The 25,747-nt window shown below is 55.2% G+C and overlaps 6 protein-coding genes across 6 annotated transcripts; all 6 read left to right on the top strand.

Annotated features, from left to right (window-relative positions):
- Nucleotides 1–1,680: 1,680 nt before the first annotated feature.
- Nucleotides 1,681–3,272, top strand: BO86DRAFT_304834 (uncharacterized protein; the record flags this gene model as incomplete). Its single annotated transcript, XM_025667636.1, has 4 exons — nucleotides 1,681–2,023; nucleotides 2,063–2,148; nucleotides 2,216–2,819; nucleotides 2,875–3,272. The coding sequence occupies 4 exons, from the start codon at nucleotides 1,681–1,683 to the stop codon at nucleotides 3,270–3,272; spliced, it is 1,431 nt and encodes a 476-aa protein (XP_025531213.1).
- Nucleotides 3,273–7,867: 4,595 nt separating this feature from the next.
- BO86DRAFT_188479 (uncharacterized protein) lies at nucleotides 7,868–10,315 on the top strand. Its single transcript, XM_025666660.1, has 2 exons — nucleotides 7,868–9,040; nucleotides 9,094–10,315. Exons 1-2 carry the CDS (start codon nucleotides 8,026–8,028, stop codon nucleotides 10,068–10,070), a joined length of 1,992 nt encoding a protein of 663 aa, XP_025531212.1. The 5' UTR covers nucleotides 7,868–8,025; the 3' UTR covers nucleotides 10,071–10,315.
- Nucleotides 10,316–12,626: 2,311 nt separating this feature from the next.
- On the top strand, nucleotides 12,627–17,859 carry BO86DRAFT_188453 (extracellular serine-threonine rich protein). Its single transcript, XM_025666659.1, has 3 exons — nucleotides 12,627–12,857; nucleotides 12,905–13,078; nucleotides 13,130–17,859. The coding sequence occupies exons 1-3, from the start codon at nucleotides 12,795–12,797 to the stop codon at nucleotides 17,789–17,791; spliced, it is 4,899 nt and encodes a 1,632-aa protein (XP_025531211.1). The 5' UTR covers nucleotides 12,627–12,794; the 3' UTR covers nucleotides 17,792–17,859.
- Nucleotides 17,860–18,493: 634 nt separating this feature from the next.
- Nucleotides 18,494–20,073, top strand: BO86DRAFT_304928 (bifunctional AAA family ATPase chaperone/translocase BCS1; the record flags this gene model as incomplete). The annotated part of the gene is made up of 2 exons (XM_025667640.1): nucleotides 18,494–18,646; nucleotides 18,730–20,073. The coding sequence occupies 2 exons, from the start codon at nucleotides 18,494–18,496 to the stop codon at nucleotides 20,071–20,073; spliced, it is 1,497 nt and encodes a 498-aa protein (XP_025531210.1).
- A 955-nt stretch (nucleotides 20,074–21,028) lies between these two features.
- BO86DRAFT_188420 (uncharacterized protein) lies at nucleotides 21,029–23,331 on the top strand. Its single transcript, XM_025666658.1, has 2 exons — nucleotides 21,029–21,842; nucleotides 21,894–23,331. Exons 1-2 carry the CDS (start codon nucleotides 21,121–21,123, stop codon nucleotides 23,110–23,112), a joined length of 1,941 nt encoding a protein of 646 aa, XP_025531209.1. The 5' UTR covers nucleotides 21,029–21,120; the 3' UTR covers nucleotides 23,113–23,331.
- Nucleotides 23,332–23,665: 334 nt separating this feature from the next.
- On the top strand, nucleotides 23,666–25,553 carry BO86DRAFT_407143 (extracellular serine rich protein; the record flags this gene model as incomplete). The annotated part of the gene is made up of 3 exons (XM_025674239.1): nucleotides 23,666–23,815; nucleotides 23,938–24,079; nucleotides 24,211–25,553. The coding sequence occupies exons 1-3, from the start codon at nucleotides 23,723–23,725 to the stop codon at nucleotides 25,551–25,553; spliced, it is 1,578 nt and encodes a 525-aa protein (XP_025531208.1). The 5' UTR covers nucleotides 23,666–23,722.
- Nucleotides 25,554–25,747: the final 194 nt, after the last annotated feature.

Below are 25,747 nucleotides of genomic sequence, written 5' to 3'. Positions count from 1 at the left end.
CACAACACCAGGAGGCAAAACCCTCCTCAGACGGAGACCATTTTGATTTCTATTGGGTTAACGAGAAGCTTCAGGTAGGCACCGAATCAAGCTTTTGGAGAGTATTTTTGGCTAAAACCCTAGAGTACTACTGCATCGGCTGCGGCCAGAACATCGGTCAAGAATCCTCGACCTTTTCGGGATAGTGTGCAGGCAGGCTCTGGCAGTGACGACGTCAAGGTCATTTCGGGGGGGTTTCATGCCATCCATATGTCGGATTTTAGGACATATCCTGTCACAGATCGAGATAACGGGATAGTTATCGAAGACGACCTACTGCGCAGCGTATAATGCCGGTATTATCTGTTTTGCCCTGCATGATATTGTCAAGCATCCAAGGAAAGGGGTCTGTCCGTTCGGGTTTTGTACTCCGGATTGAAAGTCATCGGCGACTAGGGGGGGTTGATACTGGCCAACGACCTCTCAAAAGGTTGCACGTGGTGCATCAGCCCCCCTACTCGCTGGTGGGATGGACACCCTGCCATTCAGGGCTTGCATCCGTCTGCTAACGGAGCAAATTGATTCCAGAAGGCCGAATGAGCTTCCGCAAATGCGGAATGATAAGCCCGTTGCTTCAGTGCAAGCGCAGATGAGGCTCTTTAAACAGGTCCCAGAATTCCCGGCGAGTTCAAAGCTCTCGGAAAGCCGCACAAAAGCTCCGCCGGTGGCAGCACGAATGGCACTCGCGCAACGTAAACCAATTGATACTAGATTACATCGAAGCGGAGACCAAGCTGCGCTTCCATGTCCAGCGAGAAGCCAGGCTCCAAGCGGAGCATGACGCTCTTTTTCTCAACAGCAGTAGTGGTAGCATCGACGACAAGAAGACAGCCGCATCGATGGTCTCCGGGATGGAGGCACTGCAGAAAGAACTGCGCTCGCTCTCAGAAGGCATTTGGCATAAGGAGCGCAACATGGACTGGGCTGCATGCTTGCTGCGCTTCGGGTCTCTTTGGGTGCTTTTAATGTGTTGCTCTCCGAGTGTGTTATGCAGATTGCTTCCATAGATTGCTGAGACTAATAAGATTCGTTTGTCGGATACGCAAAAGTCCGTGCAGAATAGAGTTGAGAACAGACCAACTGACGATCCCAACCTCATATCGTGCCGGATAACCAGATTGTGGCGGTGCATGCACCGAGCATGTGGCGGTGGCGCGTGGCACATGCGGGGACCCTTGCATGTGACGCGGTCCTTGAAAGGGTGATATCATCGCAATCGCCCATGAGCGAGCGAGCGAGCGAGCGCCTTTCCCTTCCCCCCTCATCAGATTACTAGGCTGGCGCGTCCAAGATCATTATTTTCTTCGCTGGGTTCTCCTGCAAATCTTTCACCATCATAAAAATCTTCGAGATTCAAGCATAACATCAAGCAAGCACCCGTACTCTCAGCGTTCATCCTTATCTGGATCATCCTCCACGCGCGCAAGTGGAGTAGACCGTTCCATACTTGCCTTGTCCCACCCACGCATATTCCCTCCCTCCCTTCCCATCCGCCTGCGTCCCCTGGCAAACGGCTCCCTTTTCCGCATCCTGCCTATTTATCTATCTCGCATGTTCTAAGATCTTTTTGCTCCGACAAAGAAAATTAGTACTCCAACCATTTGATAACATAGTCCAAAGAATATGCGATAAGTCCCAATCATGCAGCAATTCAAAACCTGGAGGCGTGCGTCCATGCGACAACAACAACAACAACAACCACCACCCCAGCCCCATGACCCAGTACTGACGGACGAGGATGAAGCCTTTCTACGCGGGATCATGAATGATCCTGCGAACAGCAGCCAAGAACCCGCCCCACAAGCTACCGAACTGAATCGCCAGGCATCGCCCGTCTCGCCGGTGGGGACGGAGGTCCAAGAGCCTCCCGCGGCGCAGTCCCCGGTGTCCCCGGTGGAGGAATACGGCAGGGAGCTGGGGGAGGAGGAACGCAAGGCACGGGAGGCTACTGCTTCTACTACCGAACGAAATGGGAGTGCGGCTGGTGCGAATGCGCCAGAGGCAGCAGCAGCAGCAGCAGCAGCAGCAGCCAAGGTTGAGAGTTCCTCGCCGCCGCAAAGGAAGGGTCCGTGGAATTGGCTGCGGCGACGGAGTACGGTCATGAAAAAGGTATAGTATCATCATGCACTTTGGTGCGTCTTGTATTTGTTTCTGTGCATTAACAATTGCCTTATAGGAAGCCGCAACTACGAATGAAGCGCCTACCAAAGCAGACAACAAGCCGAGCGAGGCCCAGCAGGCCGCAGAGACGGACAAAACTGAAGTCGACCAGGAGAAGGAAGATATGACAGAGATTTTGGAGCGGTTGAACCTGGCAGCAGAGAACAATCGCGTGTTCTCGATGAGCAATGAAACGCGGGAGTTGTTGCGCAAGTTCACCCTGATCTTCAAGGACCTCGTCAACGGCGTGCCCACCGCCTACCATGACCTCGAGATGCTGCTCACCAACGGGAACAAGCAGCTGCAGAGCACGTACTCCCAGCTGCCCGGGTTCATCCAGAAGCTGATCCAGAAACTGCCCGAGAAGTGGACGGAGACTCTGGCGCCGGAGGTGCTCGCGGCGGCCACCGCCAAAGCCAGTCAGAGCGGCCTCAACGTCGAGAATGTGGGCAAAGCAGCCGCGGCCGCCAACAAGATGGGCATCAAGGTGCCGACCTTGAAAGAGCTGGTGGGGAAACCGGCCGCGCTGGTTGGGATGCTACGCTCGATTGTGGCATTTCTCCGGGCGCGATTCCCGGCCGTGCTGGGGCTCAATGTGTTATGGTCGTTGGCTTTGACCAGTAAGTTGCCATTTTCATCCTACATCATAGATTATCTCGTCACTGACTTCAGCAGTCCTATTGTTTGTTCTTTGGTACTGCCACAAGCGCGGCCGTGAGGTTCGGTTGGAGAACGAGCGTTTAGTCACTGAAGCAGAGATCGAGAAGTTGAATGACGAGAACTCCACGGACCAAGACAGAATCCGGGCCACGGAGACCTTGACCACCACCGCGCCGCAGGGAGCGTCTGCCACGGAAATCCGACAGGGGATCGAGGAGGCACAACATGCACGCCATACAGCAGCCGCAGCCACCAGCCCCGCTGCAGAAGATCGCCAGGAGAGTCAAGAGAACGAGACCCCCGGGGAGTCGTCAATCTCGAAACCTAAACGGAGCAAGTCCAGGCTTTCGATTTGGACCAGGTCCGAGCCGAAACCGACCACTCCAAAGATAGAACCATATCCTGGCACCTGAATTGGATCATCACCTGAGGAAGATAGGCTGAAAGTCCCGCAAGAGAGAGATTTTGTTACGAATATCTGTTTGATACCATCACGTCTTGTGTATTTGTTTGGAGTTTCAGGTTCTCTTATCGCTGAGTCAATTCACCAATCCACTCATATACTGGCCACCTGGCCTTTTCCCTTTCCTAAATTGTCTTCATGTCCCAAAAAACGATGAGATGATCCGCGGTTGCGCAACGGAGCGGGCAGAAAGATCCGAGATTGCGGGCGACTTGTCTCCGGGTGGCGATATCTTCCCAATTCTCTTTGTGAGGATATCCATAGTTATTGCCCGAGACCCCCAGCTCCGCTTCCCCCCGACAGAGGGGGTCAACTTCTCGACGTATCATGTGACCACATAGATCGAGATAGTCATGATTCCCTCAATCTTCAGCAAGGGGCCACAGACCTCACTATTGGGTAGCACATGACCTCAAAGTATCTGCAAGCTTCAACTAGAGTATCTCCGATGTAGGTAGTGTAGGGACGGCTACCAGTAGGTACAGTACCAAGCCCGCCCATTGATACGATACAATAGATCCATGATTGCGGGGTGCAGGTCCCCCCATTTGGCACGAGAAAAAGTCGTCGTCCGCATTGGCCAATGGGGCTCTGCGTTCGTTAGTTGTGGCGGAGGGCCGATCGTGTAGTAAGCCCGCCGCGCGCTCCACCCTGAGCTTTTCTGAATGGAGTCTAGTGCCTGGAAGATTGGTATTACGGGTACGGGTACGGGTACGGGTACGCAGTATCGGTAAATTGTACCTCTGCTTGCGCCCAACCTTCCCATGCAAGATCTCAAGATCTTGACATTCAAAGGGGGAGACTCGAAACTTTGTTACTTGAAGGGAGTTAGCATCTTGCTGATAGCGGGAATGGAAGGTAGGATTTGGGAGTTACGACGCAAGTCACATGGGTCACCGATGTTGGAAGAATGATTCAGGCAGAGCGATGGAAAGATGCCAGATCTACTTCGTACGGAGGACCTCCGTACTGCGTTTGAGATTGGAGGTCAATTGAGGTGCTAATTTACACAGGGGAAATGGTAGGAGGCGCATGCTGCTCGTATCATCTTGATATGTGGTAAGTTCGAGTACTTGTTTCCATTCCTTATCCATGGCTGAATGAGTTGCACGTGGTCTTGTTGGGGGGTGGTCGGGTTTGTTCAATTGCCGATACCACGATGCCCACCCTTCCCTCCTATTCTATAGGACTCGAGCCCACTCCTGCTGAGAGAGCCAGAGAAGAAGCACAATGTGATTGCTGGCTGATACGAATAGACCTCCCAAGAAATCTGTTCAACTCATCAGCGCCCGGCTAACTACCTAGTCCTCGAACCTCCCTGGCCAGCTGTCCCTCTCCCCTTACCGCTTCTTTGTAACCAATCACATGTACATGCATGCATGCGCCATGCATGTAAGTATGCCACAGGGCACAGGCTGCCATGCCTACCTGATTATACGGTTACGTATGGAGGAGTTATCGTGTGGTGGTGGAATTGTTCTACCGCATGTTGCGGTGCTCTTGCTATGAGAATGGTACTGAGGGCCGTGGTGACTACGTAACTCGCCACCGCGGTGGAGCGGTCGAGATTGTTTATACCCGGAAGGGTAAGGATCCGGGCTTGAAGATCTTCTATCGCATCATGGAAGGTGGAGGAATCGTGCTGGGGGGTGGTCATACGGTTTGAAAGTCGGATAGGGAGGTGTTGGTTTGGATCACCTTCGTATATCAGGGTTGGGGTTCGCTGGTGGAGGAGCTTGTATTGCGTGATTGTATGCCATAGTCATGATTCGGAAGTGTTGGGTTCTGGGATCTGGTTTCATCAACCTGTTGTTTCATGATTCTGGATTGTGATGATCGGCTGGTCTGTCTACTCAGGATGACTGGTATACTTGTAGTTTTGTGGTGGGCTTCCTGACTTGATGGCGGGGATCCATTGTCGGCGGATGGGAGATATCGCCGTCCCTGGAAGTGCATTTGTCATTCAATGCCATTGTACTCATAACAGCTTCGGGGTTGTACACCGTCTTCTCCCTTACATCGGTGCATCGGTGCATACTCTGGGATAACGCGGTAGTTGATTCACAGAAAGAGTAGTCTAGCGACTCAATTCCTAGGAGTATACCTTTTTTAGGCTGCAGACAGGGGACAGCAGTACAGTTCGATGTTGTTGCAGGATTCGAATTGCAGGGCGGCATTGAAGGCTGCACCTTTCCCAACGCAGCAGCACTAAGCCCGGCGGGGACTAGACTAGCCGTTCGAAGCTGTGGCTCGGCCAATCTCAGAGGTGGGATTGACCTCATTCCGAGGCCACGCATCCATCCATACAGTAGGTAGAACAGGCAGATTTCTCTCATCCGGCGGTTATCTCGTGTAGAGGTCGGAGGAGATATCAGGAACCCGCGATATACGGGGCACGATGATATGCTTTTGTGATGAGTCGAAGTTCCGATCGAGTCCGGGCGCGGGGAGAGGGAGGGGGATGAGTTTGTTGTGTCACTGTGCAGGAAGACACAGATACCGAGATAGAGCACGGTCCAACATGTTGTCCCTTAGTTATCCTTACTTCAAGAAAAGTGGCTCGAGGTTCGAATAGTCTTCACCCGCCCGCGTTGTGCATGCCACCTACGATACTCGGGATTATTCCCAGGAAGGCGTGTGCTTGCTGAGGCCCACGCCAGCGAGCAGAGAGGCTCGGGAGAGATCTGCACTCCTGCCTGCAGAGCTATGTTCTAATCAACTTACTCAGTAACTCTGACGGAGGGCGCTTTGCATGGGTCCGTTCTGTAGCCTAGTACCACGATCAATCCCCAAGAATACTCCGTACTTCTCTCCACGCGATAGGTCCAGTGACTGACTGGTCAGACCAACGTATGAGTGAGTCACCCATTGTTTCTCTCCCGCCTACTGGTGACTCCGTCCGCAGTCCATGATTCTTTCGAATCCGGTTCGACCGGGAAACGACTATGACTTAGTACTAAGAGAGGAACGGGGAGGAAAGGGGAGGGGGAGCGGGCCAAGTCATCAGGTTGACACACAGCGATTCAATAGTCATCGAACTAATCTAAATGGGCACTTGAATCAAAAAATCCTGTAAGCGCCATCGGCTTAGTCTCCTAGGACCATCACTCTATCCCTGCCCGGTCGTTCCATGCCCTCGAGCACGATGACCGTTCGACCGACTTCCGAACGCTATCTGCAGTTGCAGGTACCCAACGAGAGGAGTGACTATGACTAGGGTCTCGACTATTCCAGCTCACATGCTCATGGTCCCTCCATGGACTCGATAGGAATTTCATCCCTGTAGGGTCTGCGCCTGAGCCTCTTCCTGTCACCCCTTGAGTCAGAGAGCTTGTAGGACAAAAGAGATTTTGCCTCTTGCATGCCTGAGGTCTAAGGCCTCATCGTGCTGGACCGTTTTTAATTCTCCGACGACTTCATTTTGAGATGACTGGGCCCCGCTTGCTGAGTCGACCAGCCAGCAATGCAAGCTATTATTGAGAGTGGGGAGAGAATGAATGCAGGCAAAAGAGTGAAAAAAAAAAAAAAGTAGAAAAAAGAGACCAGAATAAAAAACGACAGCAGAGACTAGAATGTAACAGGAAAAGAAAAAAGATGCGGTGAACACCTGTCCGCCAATGGCCATGCTTGTTTTAGTGGTTCCTAACCAATGACAAGCTGAATGACTGCGACCGGCCGGTTGATACTCCACTGTGACTGGAAAATTTGGTCCGCCTCAGCCTGTCCGAGGCTGTTTTGATTCTGTAACCCGTTTCTTGCCGTAACACCCCGTACCGCCGCCCCGGCGGGCTTGCTCTCTATGAGTGCACTGAGTGTAAGGTATGGAATTTGTACAGTATGTATGTACGCCCGCGGGCCTACCGTCCTACTGTAAGCCTAAGCCTGCCTGCCATGCCTGCCGCCCTCCCCCCTTCCTCTAAACATCGATCCCCATAACTTCCACCCCTCATCTTCTTCCTTCTTCCCTTTCCTCTGCCCCATCTACTGCAGATTCTTTCCACATCTACAGACCACCCACCCCCCACCAAACCCCTCCATCCCCATAACCCTTTCTTTATTCATCATACTACCCAGATATCGTCAAGTGTACCGCGCCAGGATGGCCTTCGTTGAGCTGTAAATCTCTCCGCTGGGAAGCACGGCTGCCCTTTCCATGCTTCCCAGTCCTAGCAGCTCCGACTATCTCTCATCGAACTTGACGACTATCTGCTCCTCTTTCGACGCACCATTTCAATTCCCAGCGTCGGAATTGCCTATCACTACACTCATACGAGAAGCACTTTTGACGTCCCCCTTCTGGACGCTGAATTGCTTTGGCGGATTCGAAAAGTCTTTGCTATCGTTTCTTATCCGACCTACCCTTCCGTTCTCCGGCACCTGGCCATAACCTTTACCCCGAAAACTCTCCATCGCCCTCTGGTCCTTGGACCAAGTAACGACGGCCATCTCTCTCTCTCTCTCTCTCTCCGTACGCTTTCACGAATTGACGGTCGAAATCCGCCTCCCCATTACGACAATCCTGTCCCTGATTCCGCCTTCGACAAAGTCTGACGCAATTGATTTATCCCGCGGCCTCACGGGTAGCAAACTTTGACGATCCATTAGTCTACCAAGGTCAACATTCACTCGTGCCAAGTTTAAATTGGCCGAGATACATTCGAAACAAACTTACCGCAATACCATTTCTGGTCAAAACAACCATAATGCCTCCCTCAGTCCACTCACCCAGACGGTCCCCCCAGACTGCCGCAAAGGGTATCCCGCGCAACCCGACTCGTCGACCTTCCGCTCATTCCCTCGAACACACCCTGACGGGTCGCTCACCTAGAACTTCAAACAAGGGCCTCGCTCTTGGGTCATTGGGCATGGACCGGAAACGCAGAGCATCGTCTATATCGGTCTCCAGTGTGTCGTCGGTCTCCTCCATCGAGGAGCTCAGCGACGAAGACGATAACGACTCGGAGGACGATGATGCCGACGATGAAGAAGATGAACAGCCGGCTGTTCGCGGCCCGTCTTATGGCCGTCGGGATCGGTCTCATAAGACGGGCATGAAGTCTGCCAAACGGACCAAGAAGATGAAGTTCTCCGATGACGATGGCTACGATGGCCAAGGAAGCAGTGACGATGACGACGATGACGATTCGGACGAGGAAAACTCGGATGATATCTATGCTGCCGTTGATTATATCAGTGACGGAGAAGACGATGAGGACAACGATGTGGAGAAACTCGAGGAATTGTTGATCGTCGAGTCCGAGGATGAGCATGCCGTTGAGAACATCTTGACCGCCGCCGCCGCCACAGAGACCAATGACTGGGCCGGCCCCAATGTCTTTGACGACCATATGCTCCTGTCGGCTGCGTCATTTTTCGACGAGGAACAGCTCTATAGCGCCATGGAGACCTTCGGCGACGAGATGGCCAGCGAGACTGCCGTCGAGACACCCATGCCCCGCCGGGTGCACTTCGAAGAAGACTCCGATTCTTCCTCCGACAGTGATTCACACACTGAAGACGAGATCCCAAGTGACTTTCTCCAACAGGACAGTCTGGATCCCCAGCTGCGCCGTATGATCGAGAGCGACAACGAGAATTTCCCGCGCCAGCGCCGTCAGTCAGAGGAGATGTTTGCCGAGTCTGACTACGGACATTCGAACATTTATCACGTGGAATCCGATGCTGTTTCCGAGGGTTCGGAATCGAGCGGCTATGAGAGTATGCAGAATGCTTGGGAACTTTTTACACTACGTTTGCTGACCCTTTTGAAGCCGATGATGGCGAGACCACAGATGAAGACCTTCCTCCCCCGGCTACCATTACTCATCCCAGGTCTATCCTTCGCCGCGATTCATCCGCCTCTCTTGCACCTCCCGTCGAAGAAAAGCCTGAGCCTGTGAGTCGGCGGCGCGGGCCTATCATGGGTACCTTCGTCGCGGACCCACATAAGCCTGTTGCGCTCGTTGATTGCACTGGCAAACATCTGGTCATCATTCCCGCCTATGCCTCGTCTCGTCATGACTGGCTGGAGTCCGCTACCAACAGTGTATGTGGTACAGCTCATAACAGCCCACGTGCCACCACCATGCATCTCATCGATGAAAGTGACACAGATGCGCTCGCATCGCCCGGCCACCTCGATATGAGCCCGATGCTGGCCTCAAGTGCCAATTTGATGATGACGGCACTTGGCAATGATATTGCCCCAGGCGGACAGGTGATGGGACCCCCTGAGGCTTTCTACCCGTCTCGGGACTTTGCCATTGACAGTTCCTTCGAGGACGACGATGAGGATGATCCGGAATCAGCCCTGAATGTCGAGGACTTCATTGACTTCGGCCATCAGTCGTCCGACGATGAGATGGACAAGGTGTTTGAAGAGGAAACACTACTCTCACCCATGGCAGCTCAGACCAAGCATGCCGGCACTGGCACGCCCACCCCGAGCCGGGCTGGCGAGTCCCATCATGCTAGCAGTGCAGAGCGGTTTCTTAACCATCTGGATCGAGGCATTGTGACGGCCTTCCGCCGCAATCACAACCGCTACCAGGCACTGCTGCGTCTACCCCAACATCGGGAGTTTATGCCCGCCAACTCACCCTCTCGCCCTGCAAGTGTGTTTAGACACGCACGTAATGCAGACCAGCGAACCCCTACGCGTAAGCGGAAACCGAACGGGTACAACGGTGGGGAAGCCGTCCGACGAAAGTTGATGGATGCCCATCGTCGCAGCCAGCTTCCTTTCTAGAAATGCTGACTGTCGAAATCTTCTATGACCCTTGTCACTCAGGTCCTATGGCGCACCCATCAGTGTGGTAGCCCTTGCTGAGCTAAAAACAACCTAAAACAATACGATCAATTGTACATTGCTGCAAAAGTGTTGATATCCAAAAAGATGGAGACCTAATTCTCGACAAAAGCATAGAACGGTACTCGGACTGCATGTTCTGACTGAAACAGTCGATTTACTCTCATGGTCTAGAGGATTGGAGGATTACTCCATGACCAAAAGTTCAGCTTGATGATGACGTTTCACGGAGTTCAAAAGGGGATATACCTTGCTGCGAAGGATTAGGTCAACTCTCATACTATCTTCTAGCTATGTTTTCAATCTCGTATGCCATGTGTCATGTTACGGCGTTTTGTCATTTCCCCGGCTACTATAATTCGAAAATTAAATTTCATTTCCAGGATTGATTATGATTCTCTATTACCGTTAACGTAGTAGTACCATGCTATGCTGAATGAGACTGGTCGTTGTGTTGCCCCGACGGTGTCTATCCGACTGCATGTTTCGGGATTATTGAACACACGGAAGATATGGAGCATAGGAGGGATACTACCCTATGCAAGCCACCGGCAGGGTAGTCGGGGCTATTGCGGCTTCAGAGCTCAGAAGGTCCGGGCCTTTTGTGCGACATGCGAAGGGCATATCGTCGAATGCTTGAGTCTGATGGGCCCGCTGGATATATATGGGAGACAAGCTAGCCCCGAGTCTCAACGAATCCCCTTCGCAGTTCGCATTCCAAGTTCATCAATATGAGGTTGTACCTTCCGACAGTGCAGGACTGGACAGGACTGGACTTCACAGGCTAAGGTTTCATGCCAACCCCCGAGAAAGAGGAGTTTCTTCCGCAAGATGTTAGACGGCTGGCTGTCGGCCGCGATGAGCTGGCACCATTGTCGCTCATCTGGTTGTTTGCAGGTGGGATAGTGAGGTAGTATATCTCTGATGCTTGCTGAAGGGAGGTCCTCAGCATATCTTTTTTTGTGGGTGTGTGTCGATCGCGGGGATCTGCTATTGCTATTGTTGTTGTTGTTGTTGTTGTTGTTGTTGTTGTGATTTCTAGTATCTGCATCTTCTCATTATCTATTCCGATCCGGGCGCTAAGCCGCAGCAGCGATCTCCATCTGTTCGGCGGTTATTTACCACGCTGAGATCTCGAACTTCCCACCAGTAGTAGTCTTTTGCGTTTTGATGAAGAATATCCCGAATTAGAAAAGACTGGCGTTCGCTTTTTTTTCTTATTGGATCAGTGAGAAAGAAAAATAGCCGCCCAGGCTGGCAGAATTCCCTGAGTAGGTAGTCTATATTGCGGGCAGTGTGTGTGCCATGTTCGAGGGGGGAAAGGTTGCAGCGCGAGACGCCCGTTTGCTGCACGGTGAGCTTCGAGTGGGATTTATTCTGCAGGTTGTTTTGTGTGGTTCAATTTTGGAAAGGCGAATTGGCCCTTTTTCTTTTCTTTGCGTTGGGTGCCGAGGGAGGAGCTCTTCCGGTCAGTGCCTGTTGGGTTATTTTGAGGTGGTGTGACTTACCTAGTAGTTTAGTTGCAACAGTAGTTGAGTTTATTGTAGTTGTAGTTGTACTGTCGTTAGGGGAGTAGTCATCGCTCATCCCGCCGCCGACTCATCCTTCATCTACCACCTATACACCACTTACTCTCTCTTTTATCATTCCCACATCCAATCTTCTTGGCAGGTACTTGCTACTTTGAAAGTCTGAAAGGATAGACAGACTATTATCGTCATTGTCTCTTCAAATGGAGCTAGGCCTGAAGGAGTCGGGCAGTCATTGTTTACTGTGAGACTGTTCTCCACTCTCTTTTTCTCTAGTTGTTCGAGACAATGAAGGCATGAATGACCAGCTAATGACCCCTCTGGCACATTACCTCACCTCACCTCCACCAGGACCTGCGCCTATTCTGGGATCAGCTCCGACAATAGCCCTCTCATCGATGATGATTGGCGATGAGTGTGATTGACTTCGCGCCTCCCCCTCATTTCCTCCAGTCCTTGTCAGGGTCCTTCAGCCTGTTCCTGCACTAGCGAACCAGTCGGCGCCTCCGCGTTGGATTGGCTCTCCGTCGCACCAACTGTCGACTACAACCTTGAAGAATGTCTTACTTGCAACGACGAGAAAATAAAAAATGCTTCGCCAACCATGCTTGCATGCAAGATCCCCGGCCAGTGAATGGACGGGTTGGGTGGAGGCTTGACCGGGCAATGGTCTCTCTCCCTCACTTTTTCGGGCAGGTAGGTCTCTTTATCCTATTGCTTTTTATGGATACCACTCAATCCCCCCCTGTTGCAGCATCCCGGTGTTATAGATTTAAAGAGATCAAACGCCCTCTTTGAGAGCGGGTGGGTCGCTGCGTTTCTTTCTATTTACTTTCTTCGCTCTCTATAATTGTGTTGCTATTTATTCCCCTTCTCATTGTTGGTGGTGCTCGTTGCTGGACATAGAGACATTCGTTTCACCTGACTACTAACACTCGTTCGATCTTGTCCATCGCTTTCGCTGTATACTTTCTCTCTCTCTGTCTCTACGACATCATCATCTTCCTCGTCCTCGTTCTCAGTATCGTTGTCGTAAGGTATCTTGGCCGGTGAAGGATATCAGCCATCTCTGTCTCTACATAGCATCACAAGACTCTATCTACTTTCACTCAGTCACTTCGCATATCTCTTCGCCATGAGGACCATAGCCTCGGTCTCTCTTCTGGCTCTCGTCGGCTTGGCCCAAGGGTCAGGTGTGGTAAGTTTGTCTACTCAAATCTCTAGAGCTCGTGCTGATATTCGCAGTGGTGGAACACCGACGAGAGATTCACCAGCCCTGACATCACCAAAACGACCTGTTCGGAGCAGCAGCGAGCCGGCTTTGACTGGTCCGACCTGGCTGTCGGATCCTCCCCGAGCTATGCGGGCTTCGAGTTCTCGGGTTTCTCCGTGAGCAACAACTTCAGCACAACCTCCAGCGTAAGTCTCCCGTGGTTGGTGGGATTGGGAGCTGCTGGCTAACTGAACCAGGCCAAATCCATCGTGGGAAAGCTCATCAAGGAAAGCTCGTCGGCTCCTGAGATATCCTCTGCATCAAAGAGTCAAGACTTCTCCGTTAATGAGTTCCAGCTTGCCACCTCCCGCAACGCGGACATCCACATCGTTTATGGCATGGCTGATGGTACCACCTGCAATACGTTTGCTTCTATCTCCGCCAACGGGACTACTGTCACCAATGACCAGTGCGGCGGTGCCACCTCGGTGAGCTTTCAACTGGCCGATGATGCGAATGTCGATGTCTGCTTGTTGAGTGTGTACAGGATTGGATTCGACTGCTCTTCTGGGAAGGCATCGACAGCATCCAATTCTTCCGACACTGCCTCTGGGCTCAATGCGAGGGCTTACTCCGTGCCGCTTATTCGAAAGGATCGGACCACCTCTGCAGCCGTCGTGACTCCCGCCCCGGAGGCGCCGACCAATAACCTGGCAACTTCGACGTACTATATCACCAGTGAAATCGTGATCACCAGCTGTGGCCCTTCGGTAACCAACTGTCCGGCAGACTCAACTACGGTTGTCACGTCGACGATTGCCGTATCTACTGCAGTTCATTCTGCCACAGAGACCTCTGCAGATGAGTCTTCGACGGAGAGCGTCCCAGAGGTGCCAGATGTTACCTCCACCAGCAGCGTGGAATCTAGTATCGCTGTTCCTACTCCCACTTTTCCAAGCGAAACCGTCCCCGCCGACACGTCTTCTGGCACGACTACACCGACTGCCACGCCTTCTAGCAGCGCGGTCCACAGTTTCACGCACTCCAGCGATGTTGTCCCAACTGCACCGTCCAGCAGCACGTCTAGCTTTACGCACCCAAGTGGCGCGCTTTCCAATACCATTCCATCTGGAAGCTCTCCTGTGGAGTTGACCTCTTCTCAGTTGATCCACACGTCTACGTCCGCACCTGTCATTACGCCAGGGCCTAGCTCCTCTGCTCCGGCTGCGGACAAGGTCACTGTGGTTACTTGGGTCACTGTAACAAGCTGCCCGGTGACTTCGACGGGTACCGTTAGTGGGACTCTGACAACTTCTGTGGGCACTACTCTTTCTACGGTGACCATGACTTCAACGTCGACTATCTGCACCAAATGCATTGCCCCAACCAGCGTTCCATCGGGAGTGGCGCCCATCTCCTCAGGCCCTATCTCGTCCGGTCCTATTCCTTCTGCTCCCGTCACTACACCAGGGCCCAGTGTACCTGCCTCAAGCGTGGACAAGACTACAGTGATCACCTGGGTGACTGTCACAAGCTGCCCGGTCACTTCCACGGGGACTGTGAGCGGCAAGTTGACTACTTCTGTGGGCACGACACTATCTACAGTGACCATGACCTCAACGTCGACCATTTGCACCAAATGTATTGCACCAACAAGTGTTCCGTCGGGCGTGGCGCCCATCTCCTCGGGTCCCGTTTCGTCTGGTCCTATACCATCCGCTCCCGCCACTACACCAAGTGTGCCTGTCTCGAGCGTGGATAAGACCACAGTGATCACTTGGGTAACCGTGACAAGCTGCCCGGTCACGTCCACAGGGACTGTGAGCGGCAAATTGACTACGTCAGTGGGCACGACACTATCTACAGTGACTATGACCTCAACGTCCACCATCTGCACTAAATGCATTGCCCCTTCTACCACAGTTCCTTCAGGCGTTGCTCCAGTCTCTTCGGGCCCAGTTTCATCCGCTCCTGCCAGCACTCCAGGCTCAAGCGTGCCCATCTCGAGTGTAGACAAGACGACCGTCCTCACTTATGTCACGCTGACTACTTGCCCCGTGACAGCTACAGTTTCTGAAGGTGGCTCTGTGAGCACTTCAGTGGGGACGACAGTGTCGACTGTGACGTTGACGTCTACTTCGACTATCTGTACGAGGTGCATTGCTCCGACCTCGGTCCCGTCGTCGATTCCTACCGAGACTCCGACTTCGCTCTCTACGTCGCTCACATTGCCTCTTCCGTCTTCTGTGGCGCCTATCTCATCCGGTCCTGTTTCTTCTGTCACTGGTGTTGTCATTGGTTCGGTCACTGGCTTGGTCACTGGCTCGGTCAGTGGGCCTGCTACTGGGTCTGCTACTGGGTCTGCTGATGGGTCTGTCACTAGGTCTGCTACTGAGTCTGTCACCGGTTCGGTCACTGGCTCGGTCACTGGCTCTATTACTGGCTCGGTCACTGGCTCGATCACCAGTTCTACTACCTCTGGAGCTGTGACTTCGGCTTCCATCCCATCGGGTCCTATCTCATCTGGTCCCATACCAACTGGACCCGCGCCATCGGGCTCTGCCCCCATCACCAGCGTGGATAAGACTACTGTTGTCACATATACCACATTGACTACGTGTCCTGTGACATCGACAGTCTCCGAAGGCGGATCTGTGTCGACCTCGGTTGGAACTACAGTTTCAACTGTCACACTTACATCGACCTCAACTATTTGTACCAGGTGTATTGCGACAGCAATCCCCTCTGGTGTGGCACCCATCTCCTCCGGCCCGATTCCGTCGGGTCCTGCTCCATCAAGCCCCGTCCCTGTCACTAGCGTGGACAAAACTACCGTGGTTACATATGTCACTGTCACCACTTGCCCTGTGACCTCGACGGTCTCGGAAGGGGGTTCCGTGAGCACATCGGTAGGAACTACTGTTTCGACTGTCACCCTAACCTCGGTGTCAACTATCTGCACCAAATGCATTGCTACAACCGTCCCCTCCGCTGTGGCTCCTGTCACATCTGGGCCCGTTGCAACAACTACTTCAAGTGTGGACAAGACCACAGTCGTCACAATCACCTCGGTGTCCACCAGCCCTGTGACCACCACGGTCTCGGCCGGCGGGACTGTCTCTACTTCCGTGGGCTCCACTGAGTCAACAATCACTATTACATCGGTGTCAACCATCTGTACCAAGTGTATTGCGCCTACAACAGTCCCCTCTGCCGTGGCTCCTGTTACATCGGGTGCCATTTCGTCGACCCTTTCGAGTGTGGACAGGACCACGATCGTCACAATCACGTCTGTTTCTACCAGCCCCGTAACAACTACTATCTCTGCGGGTGGCACTGTATCTACCTCGGTGGGCTCCACTGAATCGACTGTATTTATCACCTCGACTTCGACCGTTTGCACGAGATGCATTGCCCCCACGCCAGTTCCATCGGGCACTTCACCTATTTCCTCGGAGTTGCAGAGCACAACCACGGTAGTCACCTGGGAGACTTTGACAACTTGCCCGGTCACCACGGTCATCACCTCGGGTGGTATTCCTGTCACATCTGTCACAAGTACTATCTCGACGGTGACTCTGACCTCAGTTTCCACCATCGCAACGTCTGTTGCAGTCAGTGTTCCCCCAGCCCCAACTTCTGTCGCAACTGGCTCCCCTTCCATGCCAACAGCCGGTGTTTCCACTGTGACCGTGACCACTTCAACTGGTGTCCCTTCTGTTCCCACAGGTGTCCTGCCCGTCTCTTCTCAATCTCAGATTACAACTGGGCCCGCTCCCACCGTGACGTCTGTCATTTCCTCTGGTGGTCCTCCGGCCCCTACAGGTGTCTCTCCTGTTTCCTCTGAGCTTGAGAGCACGACCACAGTCGTCACTTGGCAAACATTGACCACCTGCCCAGTGACTACAGTCATTACTTCAGGTGGTATTCCGGTCACTTCTGTCACTAGCACAGTCTCAACCGTGGTTTTGACCTCGGTCTCAACGATCTGCCCTAAGTGTTCGGCCACTCCAACCGCTGTGGCTCCTGTCACGTCTGTTGAGAGCGCAACCACGGTGGTGACATGGCAAACGGTAACAACATGTCCCGTAACAACAGTGATCACTTCCGGCGGACAGCCGATTACTTCGGTATCCAGTACCGTGTCCACAATCACAATGGTCGCGACATCAACCATCGCAAGGACGGTCGTTGTTCCCACAGGAGTTGCCCCCGTTACCGGGGTATCCTCACCGGCGCCCTCTGCAGCGTGTCCCAGCCTGGTTCCCAAGTGTATCAACACCTGGCTCGAACTGGTCCCCAAATGCACCTCGAACAGTGACACGAGCTGCTACTGCCCCTCGGTGAAATTCACCAAGAAGGTTATCGAATGCATTCAAGCGTGGGGCTCCTCCTCGACAGAAGTCCAGGCTGGCCTCTCATGCTTCACCGGCCTCTGTGCCGCCTGGGTACCCCAGAACCCAGGCATTGTCACGAATATCCCGTCCAGCATCACGCTGGGCCCGACCCCCGTCCCCAGCGGCGTCGCGCCCGTCAGCGGCCAAGCCAGCCACACTGATACCAGCCTCCTCAGGCTGACCAGCGGACCTGCTGCTGCTGCTCCCTCAGTTCCCTGCACCACAATCACCTACTCCACCTGGACAGTGACCGTCCCGAAAGTTGTCTTCACGACTGCCACAGCGAGCTCGAAGACAACCATCGGGCTGATCCCCGGTGGCGGTTCGCCAACATCGACTCGGTTGCCGAACCCCTGGTTCCCTTCTTCCTCAGCCTGGGTCTCCCGCTCGAGCACCCCAACCCCGACTCCGACCCCGTCGCCGAGCTACACGCCCTTGTGGTCGAATATCGGTGCTACGCTGGGTGTATCTTGGACGTGGTGGCTGGCTGTTGTTCTGGCTACGATCATCGGCTTGGTCTAGTCCAGTCACTGTTTCATGATCATATTTAGTAAAATCGGAGCGCAAACAAACCTAGCAGGGGGTTTTTTTTTTTCGTTGAGTTTGGTGGTGATTGTTTTCTTTTCGGTTTCGGTTTGAATCAGGAAGCAGTTTAGTCTAAGACAACCAATGTACTTTAGCTTCGATTTCTATTCTGCACTCATAATCCTTCATCCAATCTTCTCGCGGTTGGTGGGCTAAAGAGATGTAGCAGACGCCATGATTGATAGTGTCTTGGAGCCTGACAATGAGATCAGAGACTCTTGTGCTGTAGATCATGGCAAGAGTTCTTGATGAGGTTGGCCGGGTGAGGGGGGGGGCATTTGCCGGGTCATTCATAGGGAAGTATAAGTTGTGAGTTGTGGGATAGGATGGGGTGATTGATTTTGATATCATAAATTATGGGATAGAGAGAACGATCAAGAAAGAACGCAAGCACACAGCTTTCTCCTAAAATGCCCACTCGTCTTCTCCTCCAACGCTATGCATTGCTGTTGTTGCAGACGGATAACAGTCGGCGGAAGATCGGAGATGGTACGGGAAAGTGACGAGAGGCTCTCCGGTCCCGGATTCCCCGACCATTTCGGCCCTTCATAACTCCGGGCGGGCTCGGAATTAACCGATCATCGCCTACTCCAAACATCATGAATGATGGCGCTGCAGCCTGATCGTTCATCTCTTGGTATGGACCTCAATGGACCGTCAACCACCTCCGGGCCGCCGTCGCCTGGCGATCTGATTGCCCAGCAACGCAAAGACGCCATCCAAGCCGCCGCCCAGCCCCCCAGCGATGCCGGGCTTTTCGCGCAGCTTACCAGCAATCCTTTCTTCACAGCGGTGAGCAACTTTGAACACCATCAACGAAAACGGGTTCTTTTTGAGGGAAAGAAGGTTACTAATGCTGCGCTGCGTGACATCAGGGATTTGGTCTCGCGGGTCTGGGCGCTGGACTGAGTTTGGCGCAAAAGGGACTCCGCCATGGCGCTGCGCTCCTTCGCCGGCGCATGCTCGTCGACGTCGAGATCAGCGTCAAGGACGAATCCTACCCGTGGTTCCTGCACTGGATGACGCTGTACCAAAGCTCCCAGCTCAGCACGAGTCGCGCCGCCGCCGCCGCCAGCCGGTCTGGCTTCATGGAATCGATCCTCCGCAAACTGACCCCGGGCACGCGCCATCTGTCCATCCAAACGCAGAAGGTCGAACACACCAACGGCGCCATCCACACCCAGTTCGCCCTCGTGCCGGGCATGGGTCACCACGTGCTGCGGTACAACAACGCCTTCATCTTCGTGAACCGCATGCGCGAGGCCAAGTCGGTGGACCTGAAGACCGGGCAGCCGTGGGAGACCATCACGCTCACGACGCTCTACGCCCACCGCCACGTCTTCGAGGAGATCTTCAAGGAGGCGCACGCGTACGCGGTCCAGGCGCACGAGGGCAAGACGACCATCTACAACAGCTGGGGCACGGAGTGGAAGCCCTTCGGGAAGCCGCGGACCAAGCGCCCGCTCGAGTCGGTGATCCTCGACGAAGGCGTCAAGGAGCGCATCGTCGAGGACGTCAAGGATTTCACCGCCAGCTCGAGGTGGTACCAGGACCGCGGCATCCCCTACCGCCGCGGCTATCTGCTCTACGGTCCGCCCGGCACGGGGAAGAGTTCCTTCATCCAGGCGCTGGCCGGCGAGCTGGACTACGATATCGCCATTCTGAACCTGAGCGAACGCGGGCTGACCGACGACCGGCTGAACCATCTCCTGACGATCCTGCCGAACCGCACGCTGGTCCTGCTGGAGGACGTCGATGCGGCCTTCTCCAACCGCCGCACGCAGACGGACGAGGACGGGTACCGCGGGGCCAACGTGACGTTCTCCGGGCTGCTGAATGCTTTGGATGGCGTCGCGAGCGCGGAGGAGCGCATCATCTTCCTCACGACCAACCACGTCGAGCGGCTGGATGAGGCGCTCGTGAGACCCGGGCGGGTGGACATGACGGTGCGCTTGGGCGAGGTCAGTCGCTATCAGGTCGGTCGGCTCTGGGACCGGTTCTACGGGGAGCTGGAGCAGAGCGCAGTCTACCGCCAGGCGTTCCTCGACCGGCTGCAGGAATTGGGCCTCATCGAGGATGCCGAGGGGCACAAGGCGGATCTGTCGCGGAGCACCAGTGCGGCCGCCTTACAGGGCCTGTTCCTTTACAATAAGGGCAACATGGAGGGCGCCATTGCGATGGCCGAGGGATTGATGTTCCGGGTTCATCACAGCGATTGAGGATTATGTAGATTAGAGTCGAGTCTCATGTAAATTAGATTTAGATTTAAGCACAGACTGATTGATGTATTATAGCCACTCCGCAAGTTCTGTGTATTGTGTTTTGGCAGCTGCGCGCTTACGGCTCTGCTGATGTCACCCTGCATTGTTTCTTCCCCGCCATCTTCATCCATTGCATCCTCCCACTACTTCCTCACTGCTAGACTACACTCCCTCACCCTCTCACTATCTCTGCAACTCTTGGCTCAAGCGATAGCAGCTAGCACACAAAGAACGACCAGTCATATCCTTCAACCAGGGCCAGCAAGTGACTATTCCGCCCCTGCTGCAGCCATCTCGTCTCTAACCCATGCATCTTTTCTTCACACTCACAGACCGACCACGCGGACGGTTGGTCAAATCATGCACCACAGCCGATCAATTCCTCCCCCCCCCCCCCCCCCCTTAAAAACCGCCCAAAACAAATCCCCCCCCCCCCCCCCGCCTCTATGAAGACCGACCAAATCAGATCGCCCATCACCTCAGCTATCACCTTCCGACGCGCCGTGCTGAACCAGAGTCACGCCGGTGCCAAAGCGGGGGGCAGCCTATCACCGCTGCCGCATGAGGGGGAATTCTAAGCGCCGGCCACGGCCGGAACCGCTTCAGGGATGCCTCGCGTTCTTTTACCCCCGGTGACAGCCTGTCAGGTCGCAGACCCTTGCCGCCCTTTGGGAGAGGCTTATCGAAGGTTTGGCCGGCCAAGCTTGCCCCAAGGGGTCTATGTGCCGTTGCCGTCACCGCTTCGTGACACCAGGGGGAGGATGTGTTGCCTGGCGGGGAGGATATATCTATGCTCCTTCGCTGATTTTTTTGAGGGATGACGTCCGGTGGATTGAGTTGCTGAGTTTGTGAGAGGTGTTGAGATTGCACTGACTCACTCATTAGGATTGTGAAGAGGTGTTGAGATTGCATTGACTGACTCGCTAGAATTATTCAGAGGTGTTGAGCTATCCATTGACGACGATTGATCGCTTCCAGGACGTCTAGTCGTCTGGCTCTGGAATCATGAGCTCCTTTCAGCTCTTTCCCGTATCTCCGGAGAGTGGGACCTCCAACAACCCGTTCTTGAAAGGGAAGCGCAGGCAAGCGGGTGGTCGACCGGTGGGAGATGCGATCCCTCTCAAGACCCTGGGTAGCAAGGGTGCCGTGGCCGAGGGCATGCTTTTCCGCGTGGACCAAAATCCAGACAACGTCTCAGCGCCTCCAAAGGCCCACGTTGCTCGGCCCTCGCCGTCCTCATCGTTAGGATCACCCCAGGAGCACGATGCACGCCGGAATGCTTCACATGTCAATGCCACTATATCGGAAGACCACACGGCAAAACGAGTGGGGTCTCCATCCAGCTCGAAACGCAGCAGAGGAGGGTCTACGCCCGTCGCAGAAGCTACCCCAAAGTCAGAGTCGCCGGCGCCGCCTATGAGGTCCATGTTTCCACAGTATAACCCACAGCTACCACTCAATCAGCAAGCATACTATTCCCAGGCATCCGACCATACTCCTCGAAATTACTCAAGACCAAGCAACATCCTTCTGTCCCCGGCCCCGGAGATTGACCAGGCACTTGGTCCGAAGACGGTGCCTGCGAGTGTGCTAAATTTCCCTTCGGGGGTGCTGGATACACCTGAGATGCGATACTCGTCCGTGGAGGAGCTGAAGAGTTTGTGGGAAGCGGCCAACGGCCAGAGACCGCAGACTATGCCGGAGACATTCAATCTACGGCTGCAACGGTGAGCATGAGATGTTTGGGGAATGTTGGAATGGTTGCTGACTCGAGGCAGGAGCGGCCCTACGTCGTTTTCCTTCGGCGAACCCACCGCGCCGTTCTACACGATGCAGATTGAGCGGAATGATGGGATTTCTCTGACGAGAATCAACCCATCCAAGTCCAGTAACAGCGTCCCGATAATGACATTCAAGGTGGAGGATCGATCGCGGCGTGAGCTGCGCGGGGACAATCTGGTATCGCTGCTGCTGCCCCGGCTCGCCGCCGTCCTGGCCCTAGATCAGGTCGCGGAGATGGTCAAGGAGCACCAACTGCCCCACCAGGACGCAATTGAGCTGGAGGCCGATGCGCTCAAGCGGGTGGCCGAGCAGGAGTCCTGCAAGCTGTTCTGGAACTCGGCAAAACACAACTACGAGCTACACCATCCGGCTCTGTGCAAGCAGCCGCCGGCATTGGTCGGGGCGGCCGGCATCCCTCTGTCCCCGGTGCGATCGAAATACGCCGGGAGCTTGCAGGTGACCGTGTCCAGTGCCTCGGCCGAGTCCCGGTCCAGCCAACCCCCGATCATTCTCGTGACCACGCCGGTGTCGGCCAACGCGATCGAGTCAGCCAACGCGGCGGCGACGCCCCGGACCTCCACGCTGCCGCTGCTGGACTCGGACGAGCCGCTGGCCGCGCTGGACCTGGGGACGATGACGCTGTCGATCTCCGGGGTCTCGACCATCAACACCGTCCCGTCTCTGTACGCGATCGACTCCGTGGTCGCGGCGATGCTGGCCGTCGCCGTGTCGGACGAAGCCACCGGCCCGATCCTGAAGGAGCTGGTCCTGTACGGATCCGAGCGGTCCATCACGCCCTGGGGCCCTGGAGTGTATGGTGACACGGGCTACCGCGGCGACCTGGTCACGGCGGCGGCGGAGCGGGACGAGGCCCAGCAGGGCAGCCAGCTGTGGTCGACGGTGAAGTCGGCGCTGTCGGGCTCGGAGACGAGCGAGAAACCGACGCGCTGGTACCGGTTCTGGGGCCGCCGCCGCCGGGCCCCAAAACCGAGGAGCCGGAAGATCGTGGTGGAGGAATTCGACCTGGAGCGGTACGGGCGTTACGGGCAAGGCTCGTCGCGCGAGGGCCAGAAGCTGCCGGGGATCACGCGGGCCATTCTGCGGGTGGTGTTTTTGGGGTTGGCGGTGGTGGTGCAGCTGCTGACTTGGGCGGTTAAGGTGTTTGCGTGGGTGCTGGTGAACACCACGCGGTGTGTGACCAGCGAGCGGTTTTGATTTGGTGATTCCTGGCGGTGATCCCCTACGATTGCTACGATTCCCGTTTGATTAGTTACCCGTGTGTTGAGACGGTATTAGTGATTATGCTTTTAATGACAGGGGATGCCGCGCATTCCAGCTTGCCACTCCGGTACAAGTCCCGTTACTATTTGTGTCTATCGCCGCCTCTCCATCGCCTCTTTTCAGGGCTCTCATCGCCTCCCACTCGCGTCTTCTCGGGGCTAAGATCGGTTTCATTCGCCCCTGGCCAGTGAGTGACATGCAGGTGCACCCCCGGGATGTGACACCCTAACTTTGGCGATACATTCGCCGGCCGCATACCTTACTCGATCGAGACATTCCGCGACATTCCTGTCGACGACGCCCGACCGCGCCACCTCTTTGGACTCTGGATTGAAACCATCGACCGGGCGGGCTGGTGCTGGAATCCAGGGGATGGCAGTTCGGGCGTGGAAGGTAGCATTGCATGTATGTATGTGCCGGAGAGTAGCGTATGTATATAGGCGACTCAACACCATAGACCCTACCATCAAGCTCCCTCGGAGACCATCTTGAAATCAGACACTGTGCCGCCCACTGTATTGTATACGCGGTACACGCGGACAAGATGCGCTCAACTTTGATCCTCTCGACTCTCACCCTCGCCACAGCTACGGCTACAGCCACTTCGAATACCGATCTGGGGTATCTCCGCTGTGCGGTACGCATCCCCTGCCTTTTCTTTCCCCTACACCGACATCTTGCCCTAGTATATCGAGTATTCTCGATCACTCTGCGCCCGATAAATCGAATACTAATGAGCAACCGGAGGGTGTACTCTAGTCCTCCATAGCCCAGTCCTACCACAGCCCCCAATGCTCCTCCTCGTCCTCCCCCTCCGCCCTGGATTGCTTCTGCAACGCCCCGTTCGACCCCTCGGCACTGGACCCGGCGACACTGGACGAGTGCGCCAGTGAGGGTGTGGGTAGGTTTGCTCTTGCCCGTGCCCGTGCCCTTGCCCTTGCTCTTGTCACTGCCCGTACCTTCTGCCCCCCCCCCCCGTCTTTAGGAAGTGGCACACCTGTTGTTCTGGGTCCAGCTAACACACCCCAAAAGCAACCGAGAATATCCCCGCGTATATCTGCGATGACGCCAACGTTCCCGTCTCGCCTCGGAAGGGCAGTGTGCCTATGATGAGGGTTGCGGATGCGGATGTGGAGGGGGAGGGGGATGCTGAGGCCAGTAGTGCTTCTGGTGGCAGTGGTGCAGCGCCGCAGAGAGGCAGTTTGCCCATGGTCCGGGTGGGGAGCGGTGATGTGGAGACCGGGGGTGCAGGTGTGAGCGTGAGCGTACCCAGCCCGAGTGCGAGTGCGAGTGCTGCTGCCAGTGCTGCTGCCAGTATCGGTGGTGCATCTGCATCGCATCGGGGCAGCCAGCCCATGGTGCGCGTGGGAGATCTGGGGGCGAGTCGTTCTGCAGCTACAGCAGCCGCTACCGCTACAGCGTCAAGCACGCTGGCTACGCCTAGCGCTGGGGCCCCGGCGGCCCCGCGACGCGCGAGTCGGCCGATGGTGCGGCTGGGCGACGATACCGCAAACCGGCCTTTGGCACCGGCCGGAGACGGAAGAGGAAGAGTGAATGCACGAGCCTACAGCCCCAACCTGCACCCGGACAACGGCCCCCTGCTTCTGCCGGAGGAGGTCCTCCCGCTGCCTTCCTCCTATGATGACTCCGTGCTCGGCTCTGCTGCAGCTGCACCAGCTGCAGGAGCAGGCCAAGCAGCGCAGGAAGAGAAGAACGTCCCCCTCCCGCTGGAATCGGTGGTCCTCCCGGATGCGAATGCGAATGCGAATCCGGATGCTGCGGTTGCGGTTGCGGTGGCTCCCAGCCCTAATCCCCCGATGCATACCCAGATGGAAACTCAATCCCAACCCCAACCCCAACCCGCAGAGTATCAAGCTCCACAGCAGCAACAACAACAACAACAAGAACCCCTCCCCTCAGAGCTAACACCCTCCGCTTATTCCACCGCCACAGGTGCCGCAGGTGCCGCAGATGGCACCCCCGCCAGCGCAACAGCGGTACAGGCAGCAGCAGCAGCAGCAGCAGCAGCAGCAGCAGCAGCGACAGCAACCTTCCAAACCAGCGCCGCATCACCCCAGCCCTTCCCCTCCTCCTATTCAACCTCAAAGCCAGCCCCACCAAGCCAGCCCAGCGCAAGCGCCATCCCCATCCCAACAATCACCTCCTCGTCCGTGAAGCTCGTGACCGTCAACCCGACTGCTACCGCTACCGCTACGGCCACGGATGTACGGGGTCCTGCTGCGGCTGGTTCTGCGGGGAAGCAACCCGCAGGAGGCGATCCGAATGCGGGGTTGTTTCAGGGGGGTGCGGGGAGATTACGGGGGGGTGGTTGGGGGGTTGTGGGGGTTGTTGTTGGGGTGGTGCTTGTTCTGTGATGGACTGTACCTTTTGTACGATTGACGGGTGAGGGTCAAGAGGAGTATGGGTGTGTATGGGTATGGGTATGGGTAATGATTTCTCTTTCGGGTGGATGCTGATGCGGGCGGTTGTTTTGGGTCCTCCTTCCTGTGGGAGGGGGAAGATTTGGGTGAAAAAGGGGTTTCACCGGTTCTTGGACTTGAAATTGGAT

The sequence above is a fragment of the Aspergillus japonicus genome, assembly GCF_003184785.1.
Source record: "Aspergillus japonicus CBS 114.51 unplaced genomic scaffold BO86scaffold_6, whole genome shotgun sequence".
NCBI classification, from domain to species: Eukaryota; Fungi; Ascomycota; class Eurotiomycetes; order Eurotiales; family Aspergillaceae; genus Aspergillus; species Aspergillus japonicus.
This window is presented reverse-complemented; position numbering and strand designations above follow the sequence as displayed.

Coding starts and splice junctions, on each gene's coding strand:
- BO86DRAFT_188420 (XM_025666658.1), top strand. CDS start 21,121: ATGAGCTCCTTTCAGCTCTTTCCCGTATCTCCGGAGAGTGGGACCTCC. Junction 21,843..21,893: donor TTCAATCTACGGCTGCAACG/GTGAGCATGAGA, acceptor GACTCGAGGCAG/GAGCGGCCCTACGTCGTTTT.
- BO86DRAFT_188479 (XM_025666660.1), top strand. CDS start 8,026: ATGCCTCCCTCAGTCCACTCACCCAGACGGTCCCCCCAGACTGCCGCA. Junction 9,041..9,093: donor GGAATCGAGCGGCTATGAGA/GTATGCAGAATG, acceptor ACCCTTTTGAAG/CCGATGATGGCGAGACCACA.
- BO86DRAFT_188453 (XM_025666659.1), top strand. CDS start 12,795: ATGAGGACCATAGCCTCGGTCTCTCTTCTGGCTCTCGTCGGCTTGGCC. Junction 12,858..12,904: donor TGGCCCAAGGGTCAGGTGTG/GTAAGTTTGTCT, acceptor TGATATTCGCAG/TGGTGGAACACCGACGAGAG. Junction 13,079..13,129: donor ACTTCAGCACAACCTCCAGC/GTAAGTCTCCCG, acceptor TAACTGAACCAG/GCCAAATCCATCGTGGGAAA.